Genomic DNA, 21,356 nt, shown 5'->3' with positions numbered 1-21,356 from the left:
ACCAAGAATTTACATCTGCATAGGCTTGGAACAGATTGAGGCCGATATGTGTGTAGTCTAAATCCTTTCCCAAGCTGCCTTCATCCAAGCAACCAGTTTCCTAATATTGGAGTGAGATAGGATCCTTGTAAGACTTCAAGTATTATTTAGAATATAGTAGTAAGTCTAGCACTACCTAATAAGCAATTAAGTTAAGAAATAGACTATTAGTCTTGTGGGTGGAATTTCTGAGGTAACATGAACCTAAGGACAGCTAGTTTCACCACAATTAGGATAACTTCCCATTTTGAGAAAAAAAAAAAGAAGAAGAAGAAGAAGAAGAATCACTGGGCAAGCATAGCCTCCAACACTCTGTTCCGGCTTCGTTTCAGTCCTTTGAATTGCTACCTAGATGACCAGATGTCTGTTCATTCAGCAGCCTTGAGCAGAATACCAGATCCTGTGCTCCTCTTGGCTGTACCGAGCACGCAGGGCTCAATAGCTGGGGACCCTGCGCCTTTAAGGCGCGCGGGAGTCGCCAAAGGGGCGGGGGAAGAGACACCACTACCACAGGGCGGAGCTACCTCCTATGCCAGAGACCCGCAGGGCGTGGCGTCACGTCGGAATCCAGCTTTGGTTGGCGAGAATTTAGAGAGTTGAGAGCGAAGGAGGCGGGGTCTGGTTACCGTGGTGACCGGCTGCCCTGCGGTCGCCCGGTAACGGTGGCGAGTGTGTGGTCTGCCCGGTACCAACGGCGGAGGGAGGCTGCAGAGGTTCTGGCCGGAGCCCAGCCGGGCGCCGGGGGTCTGAGCAGCAATGACTGCCGCGGCTGCGGTGATCCCTCCGTCGGGCTTGGACGATGGGGTGTCTCGGGCTCGCGGGGAAGGCGCAGGGGAGGCTGTGGTGGAGCGCGGGCCGGGAGCGGCCTACCACATGTTCGTGGTGATGGAAGACTTAGTGGAGAAGCTGAAGCTGCTCCGCTACGAGGAGGAGCTACTCCGAAAGAGCAATCTGAAGCCCCCGTCCAGGTGCGTGCCTTGCCCCCAGTGCCGGGTGCTGGCTGGGCCCCAGGGGGACGCTCCCTCTAGGTGAGGCAAAGACCCCGCGCGCGGGGATCCGCACATCCATCCCTTCCTCTGTCTTCTTTGCTCAAGAAGGGAACTTCTGCACTGAGGAAGGTAGAATTTTCAGACTTGATCATTTTGTGAAGAAAGTAAACAAGTTTTGAAATGATAGGGAGAAGATAGCCTGTCCATCTTTAAAGCAGACACTCACCGTCTACCAAACCCAAATCTTGTTTTAAATGTAATAAAATACCCAACCTAGAAAGGGTAGAAAAACCGATCTCTAAAGACGAGTAACCTTATCGTTTAGATCTCTTTCTAGTTTCTGTTTTCCCTTGTTAGACTTTGTAACTAACAACTGTGAATCCTTAGGACCTTGCTAGGAGCACTTTTTATGTAGAAAATTAACTTGTTGGCTAATTACTATAGTTCAAACGACTTAATGCTTTTGCAGCAATAATCTTAGAAACTGGAAAGTGGAGTAGGCAAATGAAGTAAGCGTTGGAATGGCCCTCATTATAGGACCTAAAGTTTCGTGCTTGCCGTGGTGGGAAAAGTTTGGAATATCCCTTTAGTTGCCAAAAGTGATAGACGAAACTCCTTCTTGTAATCATGGTGGCTTAGTGATAACTGTTTTATTGCTTTTCCTTCAATTTAAAGCTTGTATTTATTCTGTAAGAAGAAATTAAAAAGAATTATCTATTGGACTTTTTTTTTTTTTTTTACCATCTATGGGTAGGTTCATATAATTTCTCTTGGCAGTTTTGAGCTCTTAACCCTCTTCTAGACAGGTCTGGAAGGATTCTTAGGCTTGTATAAAAACTATCCACAATGCCAAGTTAGTCTGTAAAATGAGAAAAATTAGAGAAGAAAGATCTTCTTGTTGATGAAAATGTCTTTCAAATGTATTTGTCAAACAAAGGGAAAATGACCTTATACTCCTATTAATACTTTGCTGTACTGAAACTTAAAGCTTGAGTAACATCCTTGTACCATGGATTTGTGTGGAGATATTCTAGCCAGTAGTTCAAGGTGTAACCATCAGACCAGCAAGTCAGCATCGCCTGGGAATATAGGAAGAAGTTTCTAAGACTCTTGTCCAGGTCTGCCTTTTCAGAAGTTCTGGTGGCAAACTGTCTCTTTTTTCAACCCCTGTGGGTGATTCTGATGTACTTTCATGCTTGACAGTCACCACCACAGGCCTACAGTATCTGTCAGAGTCCCTTCCTCTGTCCTTGAGGAGTGACAATTGATAAGGAATAAACAGTTATTGGTGGGTAATTCCTTGTAAGCCTATACCTGAACATATATACTTTCTGGATGGGAGAAGTTTAGAAAATAGAAGTATAGACCACTGATTCTTATGTCAGTTTTATATACATACATACATATATGTATATATATTTAAAAACATTTTATATTATATATATATATATATATATATATAATAGCCTCATAAAGAAAGCAAAGCAGATCTCTGAATTCAACTTTTTGAATAATACTAGAGACCTTTTATGTCCTCCATAGCTCTTTATAAATCATAACCCTTATGGGAATGTATTTAGCACAGTAATGGAACTAGAAAAATTCCTCAGTGGTGATGCAGGAGGACCTGACAGAGGTTCTTGGTCCTTTCTGCAACCCTGGACCATCTAAGTTGGGAACCTCTGAAATGTACCTGTATTGGGTTCCATTTCCAGAAGTTAAGGTTATGCAGGACTGAAGGAAGCTCCTGGCAGCACTTTAATGAGTTGATTTGAATATGAAGCTAAGATGAAAACACCTGCTTGACATAGCTTGATAGGCTACAAACAGTAAAAACATGATAAGTTCCTAGTCTCCTAAATTCCAAGATTCTCATGATCTACAATTGCCACTTGTAGGGGAACTTACTGGTAATCAGTTCATTGATTTTGACCAAAGCTTCATGTCATCATTCTCAAAAATTACTACCTTTCATTCCCTGGTTGTGGGTTTTTTTGATCAAATATTTTGTGTACTGTAGGAATTGCCCCTTGATGCTGGTTCAAAACTTTGTGAGTGCCATGAATCACTAGATAGTTCAAGAGTATTGATGAAGGCTGCTTGAGGGGAAAGTTAGCAACTTAGGACTTGTTTGTGTGACTTACTCACTGTTGACTTGCTGTATCTCACGCATCCAATCCTCCCTTGCTTTGAAACAGACACTACTTTGCTCTGCCTACCAACCCCGGTGAGCAGTTCTACATGTTTTGCACTCTTGCTGCGTGGCTGATCAACAAAACTGGCCGTGCCTTTGAGCAGCCTCAAGAATACGACGATCCCAATGCAACTATATCTAATATACTTTCTGAGCTTCGCTCTTTTGTAAGTGAGATACTCTCTTCTCCAAGTTCTCAAACTGCGGATTTCAATAGTAACAATTCAGTAACAGGTGCTAGCCTTTTAGATGACTGTTTTGGAAGAGTAGACAGACAGACAAATAACTGACGGGTATTAGTAATTTTTGGATTTAAAGTTAAGACCTCCCCAGAATGGTTGATATTGTATGTAACATGAATTCCACGTCTAAAAATGTTACTATAGACTCTCTTTAGGCCAGATTAATAATAATTTTCTTAAGTTTTGTAAGTCTCAAAAGTAAATTCCTAGGTAGTTAGTTAGCTCTTCCCCTCAAGGGATGATTCAGAGTATAAAGCAAACAACGTACTTTGAAAGGATTTTGGTTTTGTTAGGATTTCTCACTTGTACTTTTGTTTCTGACTTTTCCTGGGGAAAGGCAATAAGACATTTTTAACATAGGTTGCTAAGTTTTAATAAGTGAATCACTGTATCCTTTTTAAAAAATACATTTTACCATGCCAGTAGTTTTGCTCATTATTTTTCACTGATGATTTGTTTCCCTGCTATGATGAAACTGCCCTTATTTATTTATATTTTTGAAATTATAGAAAGTTAGGTCTTTGGTCCTGTATGTAGGCTATAGTACATTCTTTGAAGCAAGACAGTCAGTTAAGATATTAAAAAAATAACAAAGGAAAGATTTGCTGGTTTCTAGATTGAAGATGGTTACAGAGATCACCCTTCCAGTCTGCCTCTGGGTTTTCCTCAGGTATGATGGGGAACACAGAGCAGCAGTGTTGAGCTTACATGTCCCAGTCTCCACGGTCAGCAGCCTACTTAGTTGTGGGAATCCTAGTTCTTGACCAAGCTGGGCCTGAGGTGGTCACAAGGGTGGGCTGCGGGTTCGTGGACCTGAGAGGTCTGGGAAGCATGTGCATGGGGATGTAAGTGCCTTTTAATTTGGTACTGTGAACATAAAACATCTGTATTTTCCTTTGTGTAAATGTATCAGTGAACTGAAAAGACTTAAGAAATGAATGACTACAGGGATTACCTTTGTCTTGTCATTTAAAAGTGAGAAAAATTATACGCATGCTCAGTAGTTCTTTGCTGAAATAGTCTTGACCTCTAGAATGTAACCAACAAATAATGTCTTTATCTTTTTCAGGGGAGGACTGCAGATTTCCCCCCTTCAAAATTAAAATCTGGTTATGGAGAACATGTATGCTATGTTCTGGACTGTTTAGCTGAAGAAGCATTAAAATATATTGGTTTCACTTGGAAAAGGTAACTGTTACCTCACAGACAATATTGATATTATGGACTTAATGGGTTTTGTTGTTTGGTTGGTTTTGTTTGTTTCTGACGTGCAGAACTGTTTAATTAAACTGACAAGAGCTGACTGTTCTAAACTGACAGTGACACTAAAGAATAAGTAAAGACAAGATCAGAATATTTTCCAAATCTATTCGGAAATGATGTCATCCATTCCAGTGCCTCTTCTGTTTGTAATTATTGTAATCCTTGCCAGTTTGGAAAAAACTTTCTAAGTTCTCTCTATCCTTGTATTTATTTATACCTACAACCATTGTGTGTGCATGTCGAGGTAACTGAAGGCTTCATATTTAAGTGGAAAGAAATTAATATAGTACTGTGTGTGGGACTTTCTTTTCCCCTTGCTCAGTGGCAAGAAGACACTTGACATTCTCTTGGATGGTGTCCATAGCTTTTCTCTAATCTGAAAGCACATTTTTTTTTATCATATTAAAATAATTTATTTACAGGTATAGCTTCGTTGCTGCAAATCTTGCCAATCACTCATCATATGTATCCTTTGGTAGTTAGCATTGTATTTAGTTCATCATATACATTCAGTAAATATTGATGAATAAATAAAATCAAAAACTTGGTTTTATATGATAAAAATATATACATTTTATCTTTTGAAAGATGATAGGTGAGATTTTATTTATTATTAGATATTATTTATTTGTAGCTTAGAATGTAGAACATGATACAAATAAAATAAGACTTAGCATTGGTTTTTATATTTGAACAAACTTCTGGAGCTAGAAAGAGGTATATATTATTCCTTGTTAATATATTAATACATACATAATTACATTTATGTAAAAATATACTTCCTTTTAGGAACTACTTCTAAAACTTCTGAAAATGTGAGTGTGTGTGTGTGCAGGTGTGTATATACAAGAAACATACAGACTGAACAAGACACTTGTGTGTATTCAGAAATAGTTATACACATATGTATGTAACAACAATGAAAGAAAAGGAGGCACTGAATTTGAAAGAGAACAAATAGTGGGTATATGGGAGGATTTGGAGGGAAGAAAGAGAGCTGAGGAGTGGTATAATCTCAAAACATTATTAAAACTGACATGACTTAAGCATATTCAATAATTGATACCCATTTACTCTCAAGGTAAAACATGGCAGTTTCCTTTGTTTCAACCCAAACATTTCCATTCAGTTCATTGTAAAGAATGACTCTGCAGTCCCTAACAGTGCTGGTTAGATTTCAAGAGAAGCTCAATTACATGATGTGCTGCCCTAGTTTGTTACTAAATCCATAGCCAGTGTATCATTGTTGCATTGCAAGCCATTACTGTTTCAACCACTATTGAATTTGTACTTCCTTTGTTTCTAGTAAAATCTTTGTCTTGGCCTATGTGTTTTGACTTGGGTAATTTGTGGGAACCATATATACATGAAGAAGAAAGGAAAACATTTGAAAAGTAATAAATGTTGGACACTCTATCACCTGTGTGTGTGTGTGTATACATATACATATATATATTACACAGAACTTTCTTATTTATAGAAGGTTATTTTTATTCCTAATTATGTCAAATGATTTTTAGAAGAACTTTGTTTTTGAGATAATTATCTAATTCTAACTCATGAAAATTGAGGAATTTATCAAGATTGATTTGGTTCATAATAGTTTTTCCTTCCTATTACATGTTAATCTGTATATTTTGTTAAGCTGTTTGAGATATATGTTTTTAGAATTAGTTGTCACAATAAATGCAATTATGTCTAGATATTTTTAATGTGGAAATAAGTAGATCTTAAGGGGGAAATGGTCCAACATTTTAGTGTTAGAACCACTAATTGGACTTTATAAATAAAAATCAAGCTTGCTATCTCTATAAAAATACACTGCATATTTGAGCGATGTGAATTGAAAATTAAAACTGTAGACATACTAAAAGGTCCAAGAGATGTAGGAAGGTGTGGCTCAAGGGGATGCTTTAAATATGTAATACTAAGTCAAAGGTCTTGACTGGAAAATGTTGCCAAAATCTATCCAGTAAGAATTATAACCGTCTTCACTATTTATGATTCTAAGTAGTGAAACTAGGGAACATGTTGGATTAGGTAAACATTAATTTTCTTAATTTATAAAAGTTAGAGTGTTAATGAGTGTTTCACTAAAAAAGTTATCAATTAAAATATATAAAGTTGCTCAATCACTTTTATGCTTAAGAAATTCAAAGAAACACAATGCTATTTTTCACTTGTTTTACTAGCACACATTATTTTATGCATATTGGTAAGAATATTGAAACAGAGATGCCATTCCTTAATATTTTTGGGAGTATAAATTAGAATAGCATTTTGGAAGCCAATTTTGGTAAAACAATACATCACATGTACAAAGTTGTCAATGTAGCCATTTCACATGGACAAATTTATTTTGAAAGGTCCACCTGATAATAAAGTTACAAATATGATCTTTACAGTATTATATAGCAAACAATAGAAATGCCCCTAGTGTTTTAGTCATAGGCTGCGAGTTTAATTGTAGATCTGCTGTTCAGTGGAATGTAATGCATGTGATATTATGTGTTTTGTGTATGTGTGAGTGAACATGTCAGATAACTGTATATTCAGTATCAACTTGTTTTTTAGTAAACGTGCTTTTTACATTTAGTGGTAGATGTCAATGCTTTTTTCACATTGCAGCTTGGGGGAAGAAACAATAGATTCACTGGAGGTTAACAAAGGGAACAGCCCACATGAAAGCATCTTTTCTATTGCTCACAAGACACTTTTTGTCTTAGTAAAAATTTCTAAGCAGTCAATAAATCTTGTTATTTCAGGCCATCATACCCAGTGGAAGAGCTAGAAGAAGAAACTGTTCCGGAAGATGATGCAGAGTTAACATTAAGTAAAGTGGATGAAGAGTTTGTGGTAAGTGTGTACCGAGCTGTCCCTACAGCCTTGCCTTTGGCTTGCTGTCCCTTGGCTAACTCTCCTACATTATTTTCCTGGAATGTGTTTTCTTTCTAAGTTCAGTGCCATCATCAGTCCTCAGGCCTTTGTTCACATTGATATTTATGGTCTTGAGTCAACTCTGGAAGAGGTTCTAAGTGTGTGTGTGTGTGTGTGTGTGTGTGTGTGTGTGTGTATCACCAGTTATATGAATAACGTTTACTAACTAACATGCTTAATCTTAAAAAGCTATAACTTGCAAAAAACTTAGAACAGAAAAATAACACTCAGTTCATGTTTGACTGAATGTGATGGTGCATACCTGTGATCTGAGATTTGGGAGTCAGAGTTGAGCTGAGTACTTTAGAAAGTGTCCACATAATCTGAACTGGACATGTGATGGGACAAAGAACTTATGTAGTATATTTTTGTCACAAACCAACTGAAAATTTCATGTTTTTTAAAATAAATCAGTAGGTAATCCACTCTTATTTCAGAATAAATAAGCTAGTATAAGCTATAAATTTGCTAGTTGCTGAATTATCTTAATATTACAAGTTAATAAGTAGCGATTAAATAAATTGGAATAATAATAATAATAATTGGAATCTTATATAGCTGATACAACTTATTTACAGACATGAGAATGACAATTTCTGCTTTGTTTTACAAAATTAACTGTCATCATGACGTCACTATGTAAAGTAAGTAATAGTATGAGTGAGTATATTAATACTTGTTATCGATAGAATAATTATGCTAGGCTCTGTTTAATATTTCTTAGTTTTTTAAAGCATTTTAATGTATATTTTATTAGAAGTATAAAGGATACCTTTAAGCATATTAAAATACATGATTCTGCAAGACTTTGCTAATTTTTTTAGCCCCAAGGCTGATTCTCACTATAGCCAGGCTAGCCTAGGACACTCACTATATAGCTGTTGTCAAGTCTGGCCTCTGGTTCTCAACCTAGACCGTAATAAAACCAGTCAGTTTAAGACAAATACTTTTTAATATGATAAAATTTGAAAGTCAAGGCAAAAAATAAAATGCAGTCATCAGTTCTTAATGCAGCTATTGAAACCCTGTTGTGTAGGAGGCAGTAGATAGCTCACGTTCTGAAACCTGGAAGCAAGAAGGTGCTGTGTTTAACACAGGAACTTTGAGAAAATCAGAGCATCTGGGATGGAGTGAGGTGTAGCTTCAGATAAACTGGAAAGATAATTTGGGTATTTAAAGAGGTTTAGACTTTATTCAATAGACTTTCCACTCAGGACCAGAAAAAAAGTATCCTCATATATTCTCGTCTACTTATTCATTTCCCCATTTACTTAGTTATCTCCATTGTCTTTTTGATAACTCATAGTGTATCAGTCTATACTTAGTCCTGGTATATCAACATTGAACTTCAAAATTATCACTCAAAAGTACTAATCAAAGGAAAGGAAAAAGACTATTCATCAGAAGGGGGAGAGCTAAGAGGTTGCTGACTCGCCTTGCTTTGTCATGGCTCCAGCTTACTGGGCTTCTTTTGCTATGTGTCAAGTTTTCAGTATTTGACAGAATCTCTTAGGGATATTGCATAACTTATCTATTTTTTTCCTTTGAGTCTTTTAAAGTTCAAAGCAGAATTGTTGCATTTATAAAATTAAGGAAACAAACTAGACAGTAGCCTCTTTATACTGTTCTTACAAATCAGGAAGTAAAGACCAAACCACAGGCCTCCCTCAGATCAGGTGCCTCTGGAGCCTGTTTGCTTTTGTTAAGCTGCTTGGCATGTCCCCTTTTTTCCTCCACCTCCTCATCCCAGGCTGAGATCCCCTCTCTTCCTTCCCCTGGCATTGTTGCTAAGGAACGCTGGGTTGGTGCCTACAAAGCCTGCAAGGAACCCACCGATCCTGTTTCAGCTGCTTGTGTGGGTCAAGGATGGGAAACAGCAAAAGATCAAAGAACAAACTTCTGCTTTTATAGAAACTAGGGACCTTCAGCTAGAAAGTGCCAAATCAAAACAAGTCACATTGGCAATTAGCTTTTAAAATTGACAATGATGCAGAGTATTCATGCTTATATGATCATATATTTAGTAACAAGCAGGAAGGGAATTAGTGCCAATTAAGCAGGGAGATGGTAGGAAATTGTGCTTTCTGAATTACGGAGATAAATCATTGAGAATCCTAACTTGTTTTAAGGCATTTTCTTCTAAGCTTATGCTTGAATTCCCTTTGAGTGTTCTAGTCATATTACTTAGTAAGCAAAGTTCTTTTTCTACCTGTTAGATTCTCTAAGAAGAAGGACCAGTAGGAGACACACACACACACACACACACACACACACACACACACACACACACACATACCTTTAGAAAGAAAGTTTCTGGTTTTGGTTTTGTTTCTTCCCTGGAGTGCTGGGGATTGGATTGAAACCCAGGCCTGACACCTACCTACCATGTGAGTATTCTATCCTCCCCTGAGCTGAGCTACAGTGCCTTTGTGACATGGGCTCTTTCCAAGTTATCCAGAGTTAAGCTGACCTTGAATACATGTAGCCTAGGCAGGCCTTAAACTTTTGATATTCCGCCTCAGCTTCCTGGTCTAACTAGAGTCACAAGTCTGTACAACAAGCTTGACTGTGAGAAAGTTTTTACATGGAACTGAGTCATGTGACTATGGGGGCTGAGAAGTCCCAAGGTCTGCTCCTAACAAGCTAGACCCCAGGATAACTGGTGGTATAGTTCCTGTATGAATTGGAAGACCTCACGGAGAGCAAGCTTCAAGTTTCTGTCTGAATTTTATACCACAGGCAAGACAAGACTGATGTTCTGGTTTCAAGGAAGGTACAAGCAGTAATCTGTTGGTGTGCCATCCTGTTCAGGCCTTTCAGGTGGAATGAGACATAACCACCTTGGAAAATATACTTTACTTAACTCTATTAATTCAAATATTTATTTCATTTAGAAATACTCGCACAGACACATGAATAATATTTAATATATTATTTTAGCATCCCATACTCAATCAAATTGATACATAGAATTAGCCATCATACCTCCATCCCTTGTCAGCTTGGCATCCTTTAAATCACGTTTAATCTCCAAATAAAGGCAATAACAAGATCATAATTCTGAGTAATTATATGACAAAGTATCTTATATTTATGAAAAATGTGATAAAAAAGAAAACAATACATTTGCAAACAAATATAGAAGATATATGTATAACAATATAATTCTTATTGCTACAAGAAGTTATGTAGTTAGAAACTGTTGTGGTAATTATTTAAAATCGGCCTCTTGTCATGCCGACTATCTAAGCTGCAGCGGCTCTGCCTAGCCCAGCCACCATGTTTCTCGGCCTGAGGCCACAGCCTACCAGAAACACCAGCCCTGCCACCCACTAGATGCCAGCGTGAGAGATGGCTCTGCCAATCTTCCATGCTGTCTCCGCAAGGCAGGGCATTGCCCAGACCATTCCGCCATCCATGCAGGCCCAGTAAGAGAATGAGACTCTTAATTCTTATAGATTAATCAAAGACTTTATATGTTTGATAATGATTAATAACAAGATGCCTATACAAAGACAGTTGTATCCCAATTAGCTAACCTAATTATAAGTTTATAAGTTGTTCCTCATGAGTGCTCTCCATACCTGTGTGGTTCTCCATCCTTCTACATCTCTGCCCTCTCTAGCTCCTCGTCTTCCTTTTTTCTCTTCCTCTCCCAACTCCTCCTCTTCCTCTCCTTACTCCTCCCACCTTAGCTCCTCCTACAAGAAACTACTATTTATAACTACCTTCATTCACCACACATGAATTTCCTTTGCCTTCAGTACCTCAGCTGACAGTGGTTTATTACCTGGTGAGTTAGCCACCCTTCATTCCTAAAGGGTCTTGGTCATCAGAAGTCTCATCTGCATTAGGTAATTGTGGTTTTCCATTGAGTGTAATCACAGAGTGTGGCAGTACTAAAGGATACACTGAAGGGTTGCCTGTTTTCCAGACCTCAGTCATGCTTCTGTTGTAGTGGTAGTGTAATTTCCCCTTGAGTCGGGACCAGTCATTCCAGCCAGCACAGTGACTCTTCTCTTGCCTATTGATTCAGAAGTGTGTAGAGCCCAAAGTATCCCAATAGTGTACGAACATGTAGCTCAGTAGAGCCATCATTATGTCTCCTAGTGGAAGTGTTCTTCCATTTGGAATGATGGCCTGCAGGCTAACAGAATAATAAAGTCACAGGAACCAGAAGCAAAGATTTTGCTTATGGGTAATTAGAAGTAGTGGTGCCACTAACGTCTGCAGCCCTTAATTCCTGAACCGGCGAATTCAAGCTATGAAAGAAACATTACTGTATACTGATGATGGCTCATGCTAGGGTCTACTATTAAAGTTCCGTCCTGTTAGTGTTCAATAAAGTACAAGTATTGGCTGATCGCCTGTGTAAACAGTACTGGTGAGGTCATGGTAAGTTTACTGTAACCTTGTTTCTTCAAACAGCAATGAGTCATTGGCGTTTTAATGAATTACTCTGGTTGTTACATAGTACAAGCACAGAATACATTCAAGCCACTTTTCAGAAGTTTATTGACTTAGTATATAAACAAGTCAGTGGTGTCTATTCCTCTGTGCCCCCATTATTCCCACCTTAAGAAAGACAAATGTTACCCAAGTGTATAGAGTGTATCTATACTGTCTTGTGTATTGGTGAATTCTTTCCATTTCTTCAAGGCTTAGGAGCATATTCTCAAGTCTTACCTTAGTGTAATAGATCTCAGATAGTACCTTAGAGTTTTCATTCCAACAAGTTCCTAGGTGATACTAATGTAACTGGTCTCAGCATCACATTTCGAGACCACTGGCCTACATTTCTCAAATCTGAAGGTAAGGGTTATCTGTGCAATCTCCCACTGCAACTTTGAACAGTCCACTCGTAGAACTGTTTGCTATCTGATATTCACTTTTTGCCTGGTTTGTTTGGGTTTCTGTTTACAAGATCATAGGACTCGAGGACCAAGTTTTGTTGACATTATTATGATGTCCAGTGTCCATACAATTGAGATATTCTTGTTAGATTACATTTACCTACTATGTCACCACAATGGCATTTGCTTTATATGATAAACAGACTCCCCTGCTTATTTTCTGTGTATAGAGCAGATTGAATCTCAAAGGATCACTTCATACCCATACCCCTGCAACCAACTGCACTCAGGTCAGAAGCAGTTTGGAAACCCTGTGGGCGGTTCTTCGAAATGGATGTGACGGCTGAACACTACACATTACTATCATTCATTGCCTTAACAAGCTTGAGCACCCAGTGTGCTTTGCACACACGGTGTGAAAAATGCATTTTCAGTGATAGATAAATGGCTCAGTGGCTAAAATCTTGCTGCTCTTCCCAAAGACCTGACACCCAACTTTCTGCCTCCCTGAGCCCTGGAACACATGTAGCATGCACAGGCACACAAACAGATACAAACACATAAGTAAACATTGTTTTAGGTGTATCTACATGCACTTGTCTCTGGAACAAATGAAGTGGCTTATGTCTTCAGCCTTCATTTTTTTTCATTTCAGTCTTGTTGCTCAGAATTTCATAAACTTGCACTATTTCACACAGGCCACTTGGGCCTATTTGTCTATTTTTATGTTCATCAATGAACTGTAGCAATTACTCCTTCCCCTCCCTCTTTTTCCCTCCTTTTTTCAGTGTCTGCAAAAACAGGTTTTTTAAATGGCTCCATCAAAACTTCAAAGAACATATGAGCTGTTAATAATTGTGTGCCCTACTTTATGCATATTTATTAGACTTTTAAATATGCTTTACTGAGTCAGTCATATTACGTTCAGCATAGCTTAGGATATTATGTATTTAGAAATCTATATTTAAATGATAGTTTTTTTAATTTGTAATATTTTTATTTTTCAAAGGAAGAGGAGACAGATAATGAAGAAAACTTTATTGATCTCAATGTTTTAAAGGCCCAGACCTATCGCTTGGTAAGTGTCATTGGCTAACCAATCAGTATATGTGTTCTGCTGGAAATCTGGCCATTTGCCAGACATTATTTTGTGTGCCTCCTGCAAATTAGTTATGAAAATTGTTTTCCTATATATAAAATGCTACAATTATAACAAACATAAAATCTAGAAGGGTGAGTGAGGCTGCCTCCTGCCTAGGGAACCCACACAGTGCCTCTAGGGCAAACTGAAAATGTATTTGCTGGATGCCATTTTTAATTATGGAAAGCTATAAATTGTTCTGTTTCAAGTTATTACCCATTAAAGTAGACCAGGAAAGGATGACTTTTGTTTGTAGGAAAATATTTAAGCTGTATTTCTATGAAATAAAATAAATTCTGTCCCCTTGCCAGGCATTGCTTTATGAAAGTTTCTCTCTGCTGTGATTACAGAATAAATCTAGTCTATAATAGTATGCGTACTGTCAATGAACTATTTTAAATGAACATTGTGGTGCTTTGCATTTTTATATGTATATCATATTTCAACAATGTATATGCCTATGCACTTTTGAAAAAGTATACCTGCAATATATTCTTATTGGTTCTCTCCTTTCATGTCTGAATCCTCACATCCTTACAAACACATCATTAAACAGTGGACTTAGTTTGGGTCTAGTTTTTGTTTCATTTGAAAATTTCCTTGAGCACCCCAAGATGATCTCTCTATATTATTTACTGCCTTTGTGTTGTTGATTTTCCAGTACTTATAGTCCCTGTGTGTGTGCTTGTGTGTGCATGTGGGTGTACATGCATGAGTATGCACATGTGTGTGTCCCAACTTAAGATGGAATGTAATATTGTGCCAAGTGTATGACTTAAGCTCTGTACTTTACTAAGATTCTAAACTTGGGCAAATTTCCTAGCTTGGGGGAAATTTAACCTGCTCATAAGAGTTCTATGATTAAAAGTTAGATGTAAAGCAGTATAAAATAGCATCTCTCATGTAGAAAATGTTTACTATAGGCTGGCTAAAAGCATCCATCATCCCCATGTTTCCTTTGGATTTCTGATTTGTAAGTTCCCCCATGACAGGGATAATTGCCTTTTTTTTTTACATTTCTCATAATATAAAACACAAAGTATTGAATAAATACTTCTTTAATAAATGAATATACTATAAATTTTATTTTTAATTTTTTTAAGTTAAAATATAATTATATTATTTACCTCCATTTACTTTTCTTCCTCCAACTCCTCCTGTGACCCTCCTCCGTAGCTCCCTCTAAAGTCTTTGGCCTCTTCTTTCTCTGTTATTGTTTTATACAGACACACACACACACACACACATACACACACTCTGGCGCTTAACTATAAATAGAACCAAGTCCATTAAGTGTTGCTTGTATATAAAATACTTTAAGAATAGCCATTTACTATTGCATAGCCAATAAGCAAGTTTCTCCTTGGAGAAAGACTTCTACTCTCAGCACCCTTAGTTCCCTGTAACTCTTTGTGTAGAAATGGAGGCGGATGAGATTTCTTCATCCACTTTAGCATATCTATGGGTGCTGTCCTTGTTTGGGTCTCAATTGTAGCCATACTGAAGTGTTATGGGTGATGCCTCCCTGTCATTTCTAGAAAACATTTCACAACAGCCTCCTGGTCCTCTGACTCTTCCAGTTTCTGTGCCTCCTGTTCTGCAGTGTTCCCTCTCCTTAGGTGCAGGAGTTAGGTTGCAGATGTATCCACAAGGCTGGTACTCTGACCAGTTGTTCTCTGCCCTTTGGTTGTGATTTTCTCCAATGGTCACTGTTATAAAGAAAAGCTTCTTTAGTGAGGGTTAGGAACTACAGTTTATCTGTGGGTATAAGGATAAGTACTTAAAATGCAGGTAGGATTTATGCTAGTTTAGTACTAAGTTCTCCTAAAATCAATGACTTCACTAGCCCCAGATAGTTTGCTAGCTTTCCAGTATTAGGCATGATTTCTTTCCTGTTGTTCAGACCTTAAATCCAACTAGAGAGCTGTTGGTTACTGCCAAGATAGGAGTGCCACTCTTACACTTTTAGGGACATCTTGCCATGTTGGTTATGGCTGTGGTTCACAGTCTTCACAGGTGGTTAGAACTATTGGTTTCTTTCCTCTCTTGGCAGTAAACAAACACTCATTGTCTCATATTCCGTCCTTACTTTCTCACCTTCGGTTTTGGCTTCCCTCCTCCTCCCTAATTAAAACCCCCAATTTCCCCATTTCCCTCTCAATAAGGGTATTTTTATTGATCAATTAAAATTCTATAAGATAATGTTATGTCCAAATAAATAAATTCCAGGTACTTGTTTATACCTTACATTTTAGATCATTTTTAGTATTCTAATTATTTAAGATACTTTCTACTCTTTTGAGGTATTTATGTAGTTATCTTATTTTCATAGATGTAGCCATTAACATTTATAACCTCAAGGTACTTAAATTTTAAAAGTTACAAATTCTACTGCCTAAGTTTAAAATGTGTCTTCAAAGTCCAGGTCTTTGCCCCTTCCATCTCATAATGGACTCAACAACGTTTAACCACAGTGTGAGACTTACGTGAGCAAGTACATTGTGGTATTGTGTTCAGTTGGTGTATATATTGGAGATGATGGGACACTTGATTATAAAAGAAAGAAAACAAAATAGAGATGAGTGCACGGTTATTCTTAGAAACTGATCTGCATTGTTTATATCTGTGGATGGGTAAATAGTCTGTGAAGGTGGACTTTCCCTTTGAACAGTTAGCTTGGATATTAAGAACAAAAGTATCTTAAATTTGCCTCTTCCACTAATTTAATTTGTCACTGAAATTAGTATGTATAAAGAAGGATTTTCCTTCTCCTATATGTGAGCTTATCAATTATTTAAATATTAGCTCACTTGGCAAAGATTGCGTAATATATATCCTTTGGAATTAAAACTAAGTGACATTTTCATGGGAAGAAGAAGAAGACTAAACACCAGGTGTTTGTGGATGGTCAACCATGAAGTACTAATGAGACAGAAAAACCCTTTCATATTTTGAGAAACCTGGCAGGCTTATCATATTGCCCACTAAAGCCATCTGCCTGGGACAGCTGTGACTGACTCCAGCCTCTAATGGCTCAGACTGTTCTTTCCCCAAGACAGAATTGCTGTGTAGGTGAGTAATACAGATTTAAGATCTTATGTTTAATGCAGCAGGTGGGCTCACAACACAGTAGAAATACCCTTTAAGTAAACTTGATGGTCTGCATAGCATCAAGAAAACCAGTCCACCAAAGGTGTATATGACTGCAAACCTAGGAAAGTGTGGGTGACAGCTAGCTGTCTTTACTTGTGACTTTAAAACAGTGGATGCTTCCCACATTATTCTGTATCTTCTCACACTGCCTTTTTCATAACAGACCCAGTGTCCTAGTTTAGTAATTACTGACCTGTTTATTGTCCATCTCATCTCCAGAATGCACAATCCTCTATAGCAGGAGCTCATTACTGCCTTTTTGAAAACCTGTGCCTGGTGTGTGGAAGCTACTCAACAATCAATAATACTATCAATGAACACGTGCTGAGTATATAATATATATGGAATTTTGTAGGCAAGGTGTAATTTGGTCTTCATAAAGATCTTTTCTATAGTAGTTGTTGCTTCTGTGTACTATGTATGAAACACAGGTGTGTGTGTGTGTGTGCGTGTGTGTGTGTGTGTTCCTTTCACTAAATAAAATGAAGCCTAGACCCTAAAGGTGCACTAAGTAGCACAGTTCAGGATTTGGAAGCCCGTCAGTGTTTTCCTGGCTTTTGGTAAGATGAAGCAAGTAGAAAGGCCAATGAGAAGGCATGTCAGGGGTCATGTTCTCAAGAAGTAGTCAATGTGGAAAGCAGGGAGATGCTCATTTGATTAGAACGATGGTGATGAAAGGAAGGGGCAGAGAACAGAATCTAGTTGTGATACATGATAGCCATCCTGAGGAGGAGCCTTGGAACAAGACTTCCACCTGGCTCAGTCACAGGAGGCAGGCTGCCCTGGAAGGGCTGGCTCCAGGGTGAGACAGCCTGGGATCCAGACAGCAGCAGGCCATCTGCTGCTTACATTCCCTGCAGCTTGGTAAACCCTTCCCTGAGAGTACCTGGTGACCCATCTTCTTTAATATCACAATATATGGAAGGCTGCACCTGCTAACTAGAAGAATATATATGGAATTACTATCCTCCCGTGGGCTTAACTTGTAAAGGACTGCCTAAGCAAATCACAGCACAGCAGGTATCTCTCAAGTACTGAAGGAAGCAAGGCTCTTCCTGTGGGTGGTTAATGCTGACAGTTGATTTGTCTGGGAGGAAGTGTGCTGTTCAGAGTACTCCTTTGCTCTGAGACTTAACACAGTGTCTTTAAGGCCGTTCTTACTGTCTTAGTTTGCCACATATCTCCCTTATCCTTGAGTATGAACTTGCCAAGCATACTTTTCAGGAAACAGCCACAATTAATGAGGCATATCTGGCTTTCCAAAATTTCATCTGTACATTAATTATCTGAATTTTGGGATACTTTTTCTTAGAAGGAGAACCTTATGAATGATATTTGACCTTAAGGCTGGACCACAGATTTTCATATTCTCTGATTTCAGAGTGTTTTTGAGACTGAGATTTAGCTAAACTCACCTAATGGTCCTCCAGTGTTCGATTGAAGTTTCGAGGACTAGGCAGGACCTGTAGAAGGTGGAAGGTGAAGGATCTGCAGAGACGAGAGCAGGCATATGTAAGGAGGACAGGTTCCTGTGACAAGGTATCAGTGAGGTTTGCTGGTCGTTCTGTTTCCACGTCACATTGTCATTGGGGAAAGCTGCCAGTGCATTCATGGTGGCCTTGCTGGCACTCCCCTTCATTGTGAAGCCTCAGAATCTCAGCCACAGTGTCCTGTGTGCATAACGCAGATGCGTGCTCTCCAACCCAGTGGAAAGGACGTAAGCGGGAGCTGCACGCTCTGCTCAATTCTATTTTTAACTGCCCATCACTTCATTTCAAAACATTTTTTTTCAAACATGCCATAGATACTATTCTTCCTTGAGTTGCTAAATTTGAGGTTTTAGAAACCCAATCCTGAGTTATGCAGCATAAAACCAAGTCTCTCAAAAGCCTTAAACACAATTGGTTTTTAATTACTTAGCAAAAAAAAAGAAAGAAAGAAAGAAAGAAAAAAAGAAAGAAAGAAAGAAAGACCCTCATTATACCAAGAATAGCAACTTTAAACCAAGAATAAGCAACTTTTTAGCTTACAAGGCAAAAGCTGAATGGAGGTGAAACTGAGGCCTTACAATTCAGACTTCACTTTGGGTTTGTAGACAGTCATCCAGGCATGTCTGCTGTGTGATAATCAAAGCAGGGATAGGGATGGTTTGGCTGCTAAACACCATAAGTAATTTGAATTTTCTTTATTTTACTTCACCTTATACCTTCCTTCTCAACAAAATGTCCTTTCTGAGTAGCATGGGTGGAGCCCTGCTTTACAGCACAGCTTGCCTCCTAGCCTGCCTTCGATTCTGATTCCAGCTTAAATGAACCATTTCTTCCCTTTCCCAAACCATTGGCTTGCATGGTAAGCCTGTCTGTGTTGTAAGTGAAGTCTGTGCTTGGTATTTTGCCAGAGCAGGGATTAAAATGCCTCACATTTAACTGCAATGGGACATTATGACTAAGTAAATACTTTTATTTCTCTGGCAGGTAACCTGTACCACCCCGTCAGTTTTACATCCACGGGAGAATAGGGAATGTAGGCTAGAGAAGAAAGATGAGCCTCCCTCTCTCAGAGAAGGCTCAGAAGGCAGATCTTGCTGGGTGTGAAAGACTGTTTGCTTGATCTTTAGTTAGCTTTTGAATCCACACTCGAATAGACATCCTTATTTCCATCTTGGCTCTAGCAAACTAGCAAGGAGATGGAACAAGGACTTTCCAAGGTCTCTGCTCAGCTCCAAGCCCAGACCTTAAAGGTAGATGCAATTCCCGAAATAGCCTTTGATGAAAGTCCTGACTGTGTATGTCTAGCCACAGGACCCTAGCAAGTTAATTAACCTCTCCTTGACGATGCTTTCTTATCTCTAATGTGGGGACACAATCCTTCCCAGGCTTCTTTTAAGATTAATATAACCTAACTTGTGGACAGTCTGCACCTGGCATGGTGCTGGCATAGACCATGTGCTGGCTGTATTTCTTATTTTGTGGAAATGTTCACCTTTTTTAAAGGTGCATTTGTATTCTCCCCAGGAAAACTGAAATGGGTAGATACAAACAGCTCTTTAGGTTGCTGTCATCTTGATAAGAAGTGCATACAGTAAGCTTGCATTTCAGGGTAAACTAGGAAACCCCAGCTACACCATAGCTTTGCTTTCATAATCTGATCTTGTCTACAGAATTGACACACGAGAATTTAATGAAGAACAATGTGTTTGTTTTTCAGATATCATTTTCAAACTGTCCGTATATAAATGATCAGCTTAGGTTTCCTGAATCAACACTAGGAGTAAATATTTATTGTATGATTGAGTGTATTAAATGGGCACCCATAAAATGAGTGTGTTTGTAGTCTTCTGCCCACTGCCTCCAGCCCCACTTCATGACTCACTCCTAGAATACTTGTGGATTGAATATCTGACTGACTCATTTTCCCCCAAGACAGCTGTGTGGTCACTGTGACATGTGGATGTTACATTTCCCCCTTTCAGCTACATTGCAAGGGCATGTTCTCTATAACCTGTCTGAACCTTAAAGTTGACTTTAATGGTCTTCTGTACTTATCTTCAGCCCCACTCCTGCTCTTTTCCAAAATATTGCCACTTGGCCCCTATATTTGAATACCAATGCATGACTTTTATAGGATTATTCTAGTTTCAGTAACTATGCAGACTTTTTTCTGCCTATAAGTTTATGTAGATGGATTGTGAAGCACTCAGGTTTTGATGAGGCTTCAGTCTGCAGTCCAGTAACTGCAGGTCATGCACCTAACCTTGTGCTTTTTTCAAACTGTTGGGATTCAAGGACTTTCCAGTTTCTCTCTCTCTCTCTCTCTCTCTCTCTCTCTCTCTCTCTCTCTCTCTCTCTCTCTCCCTCCCTCCCTCCCTCCCTCCCTCCCTCCCTCCCTCCCTCTCTCTCTCTCTCTCCCTCTCTCTCTCTCTCTCTCTCTCTCTGTGTGTGTGTGTGTGTGTGTGTTTGCCCATGTCTTCAGAGGATAACCTAGGCTGTTATTCTTCACATGTTATCTTAGTTTTTACAGTAAGATCTGCTATTGTTGACTCACAGGCAAGCTAGGTGGGCTGTGTACTGACTGACTCCATCCACCTCTCCCTCCTTGATGCTGAGACCAAATCACATGCTACCATGCCTGACCTTTGTTACCCTGCATCTGGGGAGTTAAACATAGGTTCTGAGCTTGCAAGGGAAGCACTTTACAGACTAAACCACCATCCCTTTCCTTTATGGGACCCTTTTGATAGTCTTGTTTAAAGTCATTATCTCTACCTGATGAGGTTCAGCTCATCCCTCCTCGGTGACTCTTCTCATTGAGCTCCACCCTGTTCAACCCTGTGCCCACAAACCTACAACACATAGGTCTTTTCCAAGCAGAACTAGAGTCCTTGTGCAGGGAGGTTTCTGTTTGATCCATTGTTCCCAGGACTAGCACAGTATGTAGCAATAGTAAGCACGAAATAAATATTTATCTGCTAAGTGAATGAAGTCAGCAGACCTTATTTGTACTTCTGCCTCGTCCCTGGCCCAAAGGACAAAAGTCACATTTCAT

At 38.8% G+C, this 21,356-nt stretch overlaps 1 protein-coding gene across 1 annotated transcript in view; it reads left to right on the top strand.

Moving 5' to 3' along the window:
• The first annotated feature begins 698 nt into the window (after positions 1-698).
• Positions 699-21,356, top strand: part of Ift57 (intraflagellar transport 57) — a 54,584-nt gene continuing 33,926 nt past the window's right edge. Inside the window, exons 1-5 of the mRNA XM_028755600.1 lie at positions 699-1,007; positions 3,227-3,389; positions 4,534-4,652; positions 7,493-7,583; positions 13,527-13,595. Coding sequence (XP_028611433.1) covers positions 796-1,007; positions 3,227-3,389; positions 4,534-4,652; positions 7,493-7,583; positions 13,527-13,595 — 654 coding nt within the window. The 5' untranslated portion in view covers positions 699-795. The remainder of the gene's footprint in view (positions 1,008-3,226; positions 3,390-4,533; positions 4,653-7,492; positions 7,584-13,526; positions 13,596-21,356) is intronic.

Source organism: Grammomys surdaster, unplaced genomic scaffold, assembly GCF_004785775.1.
Source record: "Grammomys surdaster isolate TR1022 unplaced genomic scaffold, NIH_TR_1.0 126066, whole genome shotgun sequence".
NCBI classification, from domain to species: Eukaryota; Metazoa; Chordata; class Mammalia; order Rodentia; family Muridae; genus Grammomys; species Grammomys surdaster.
Note: the sequence above shows the minus strand (reverse complement) of the source record. Positions and strands in the feature narration are given on the sequence as shown.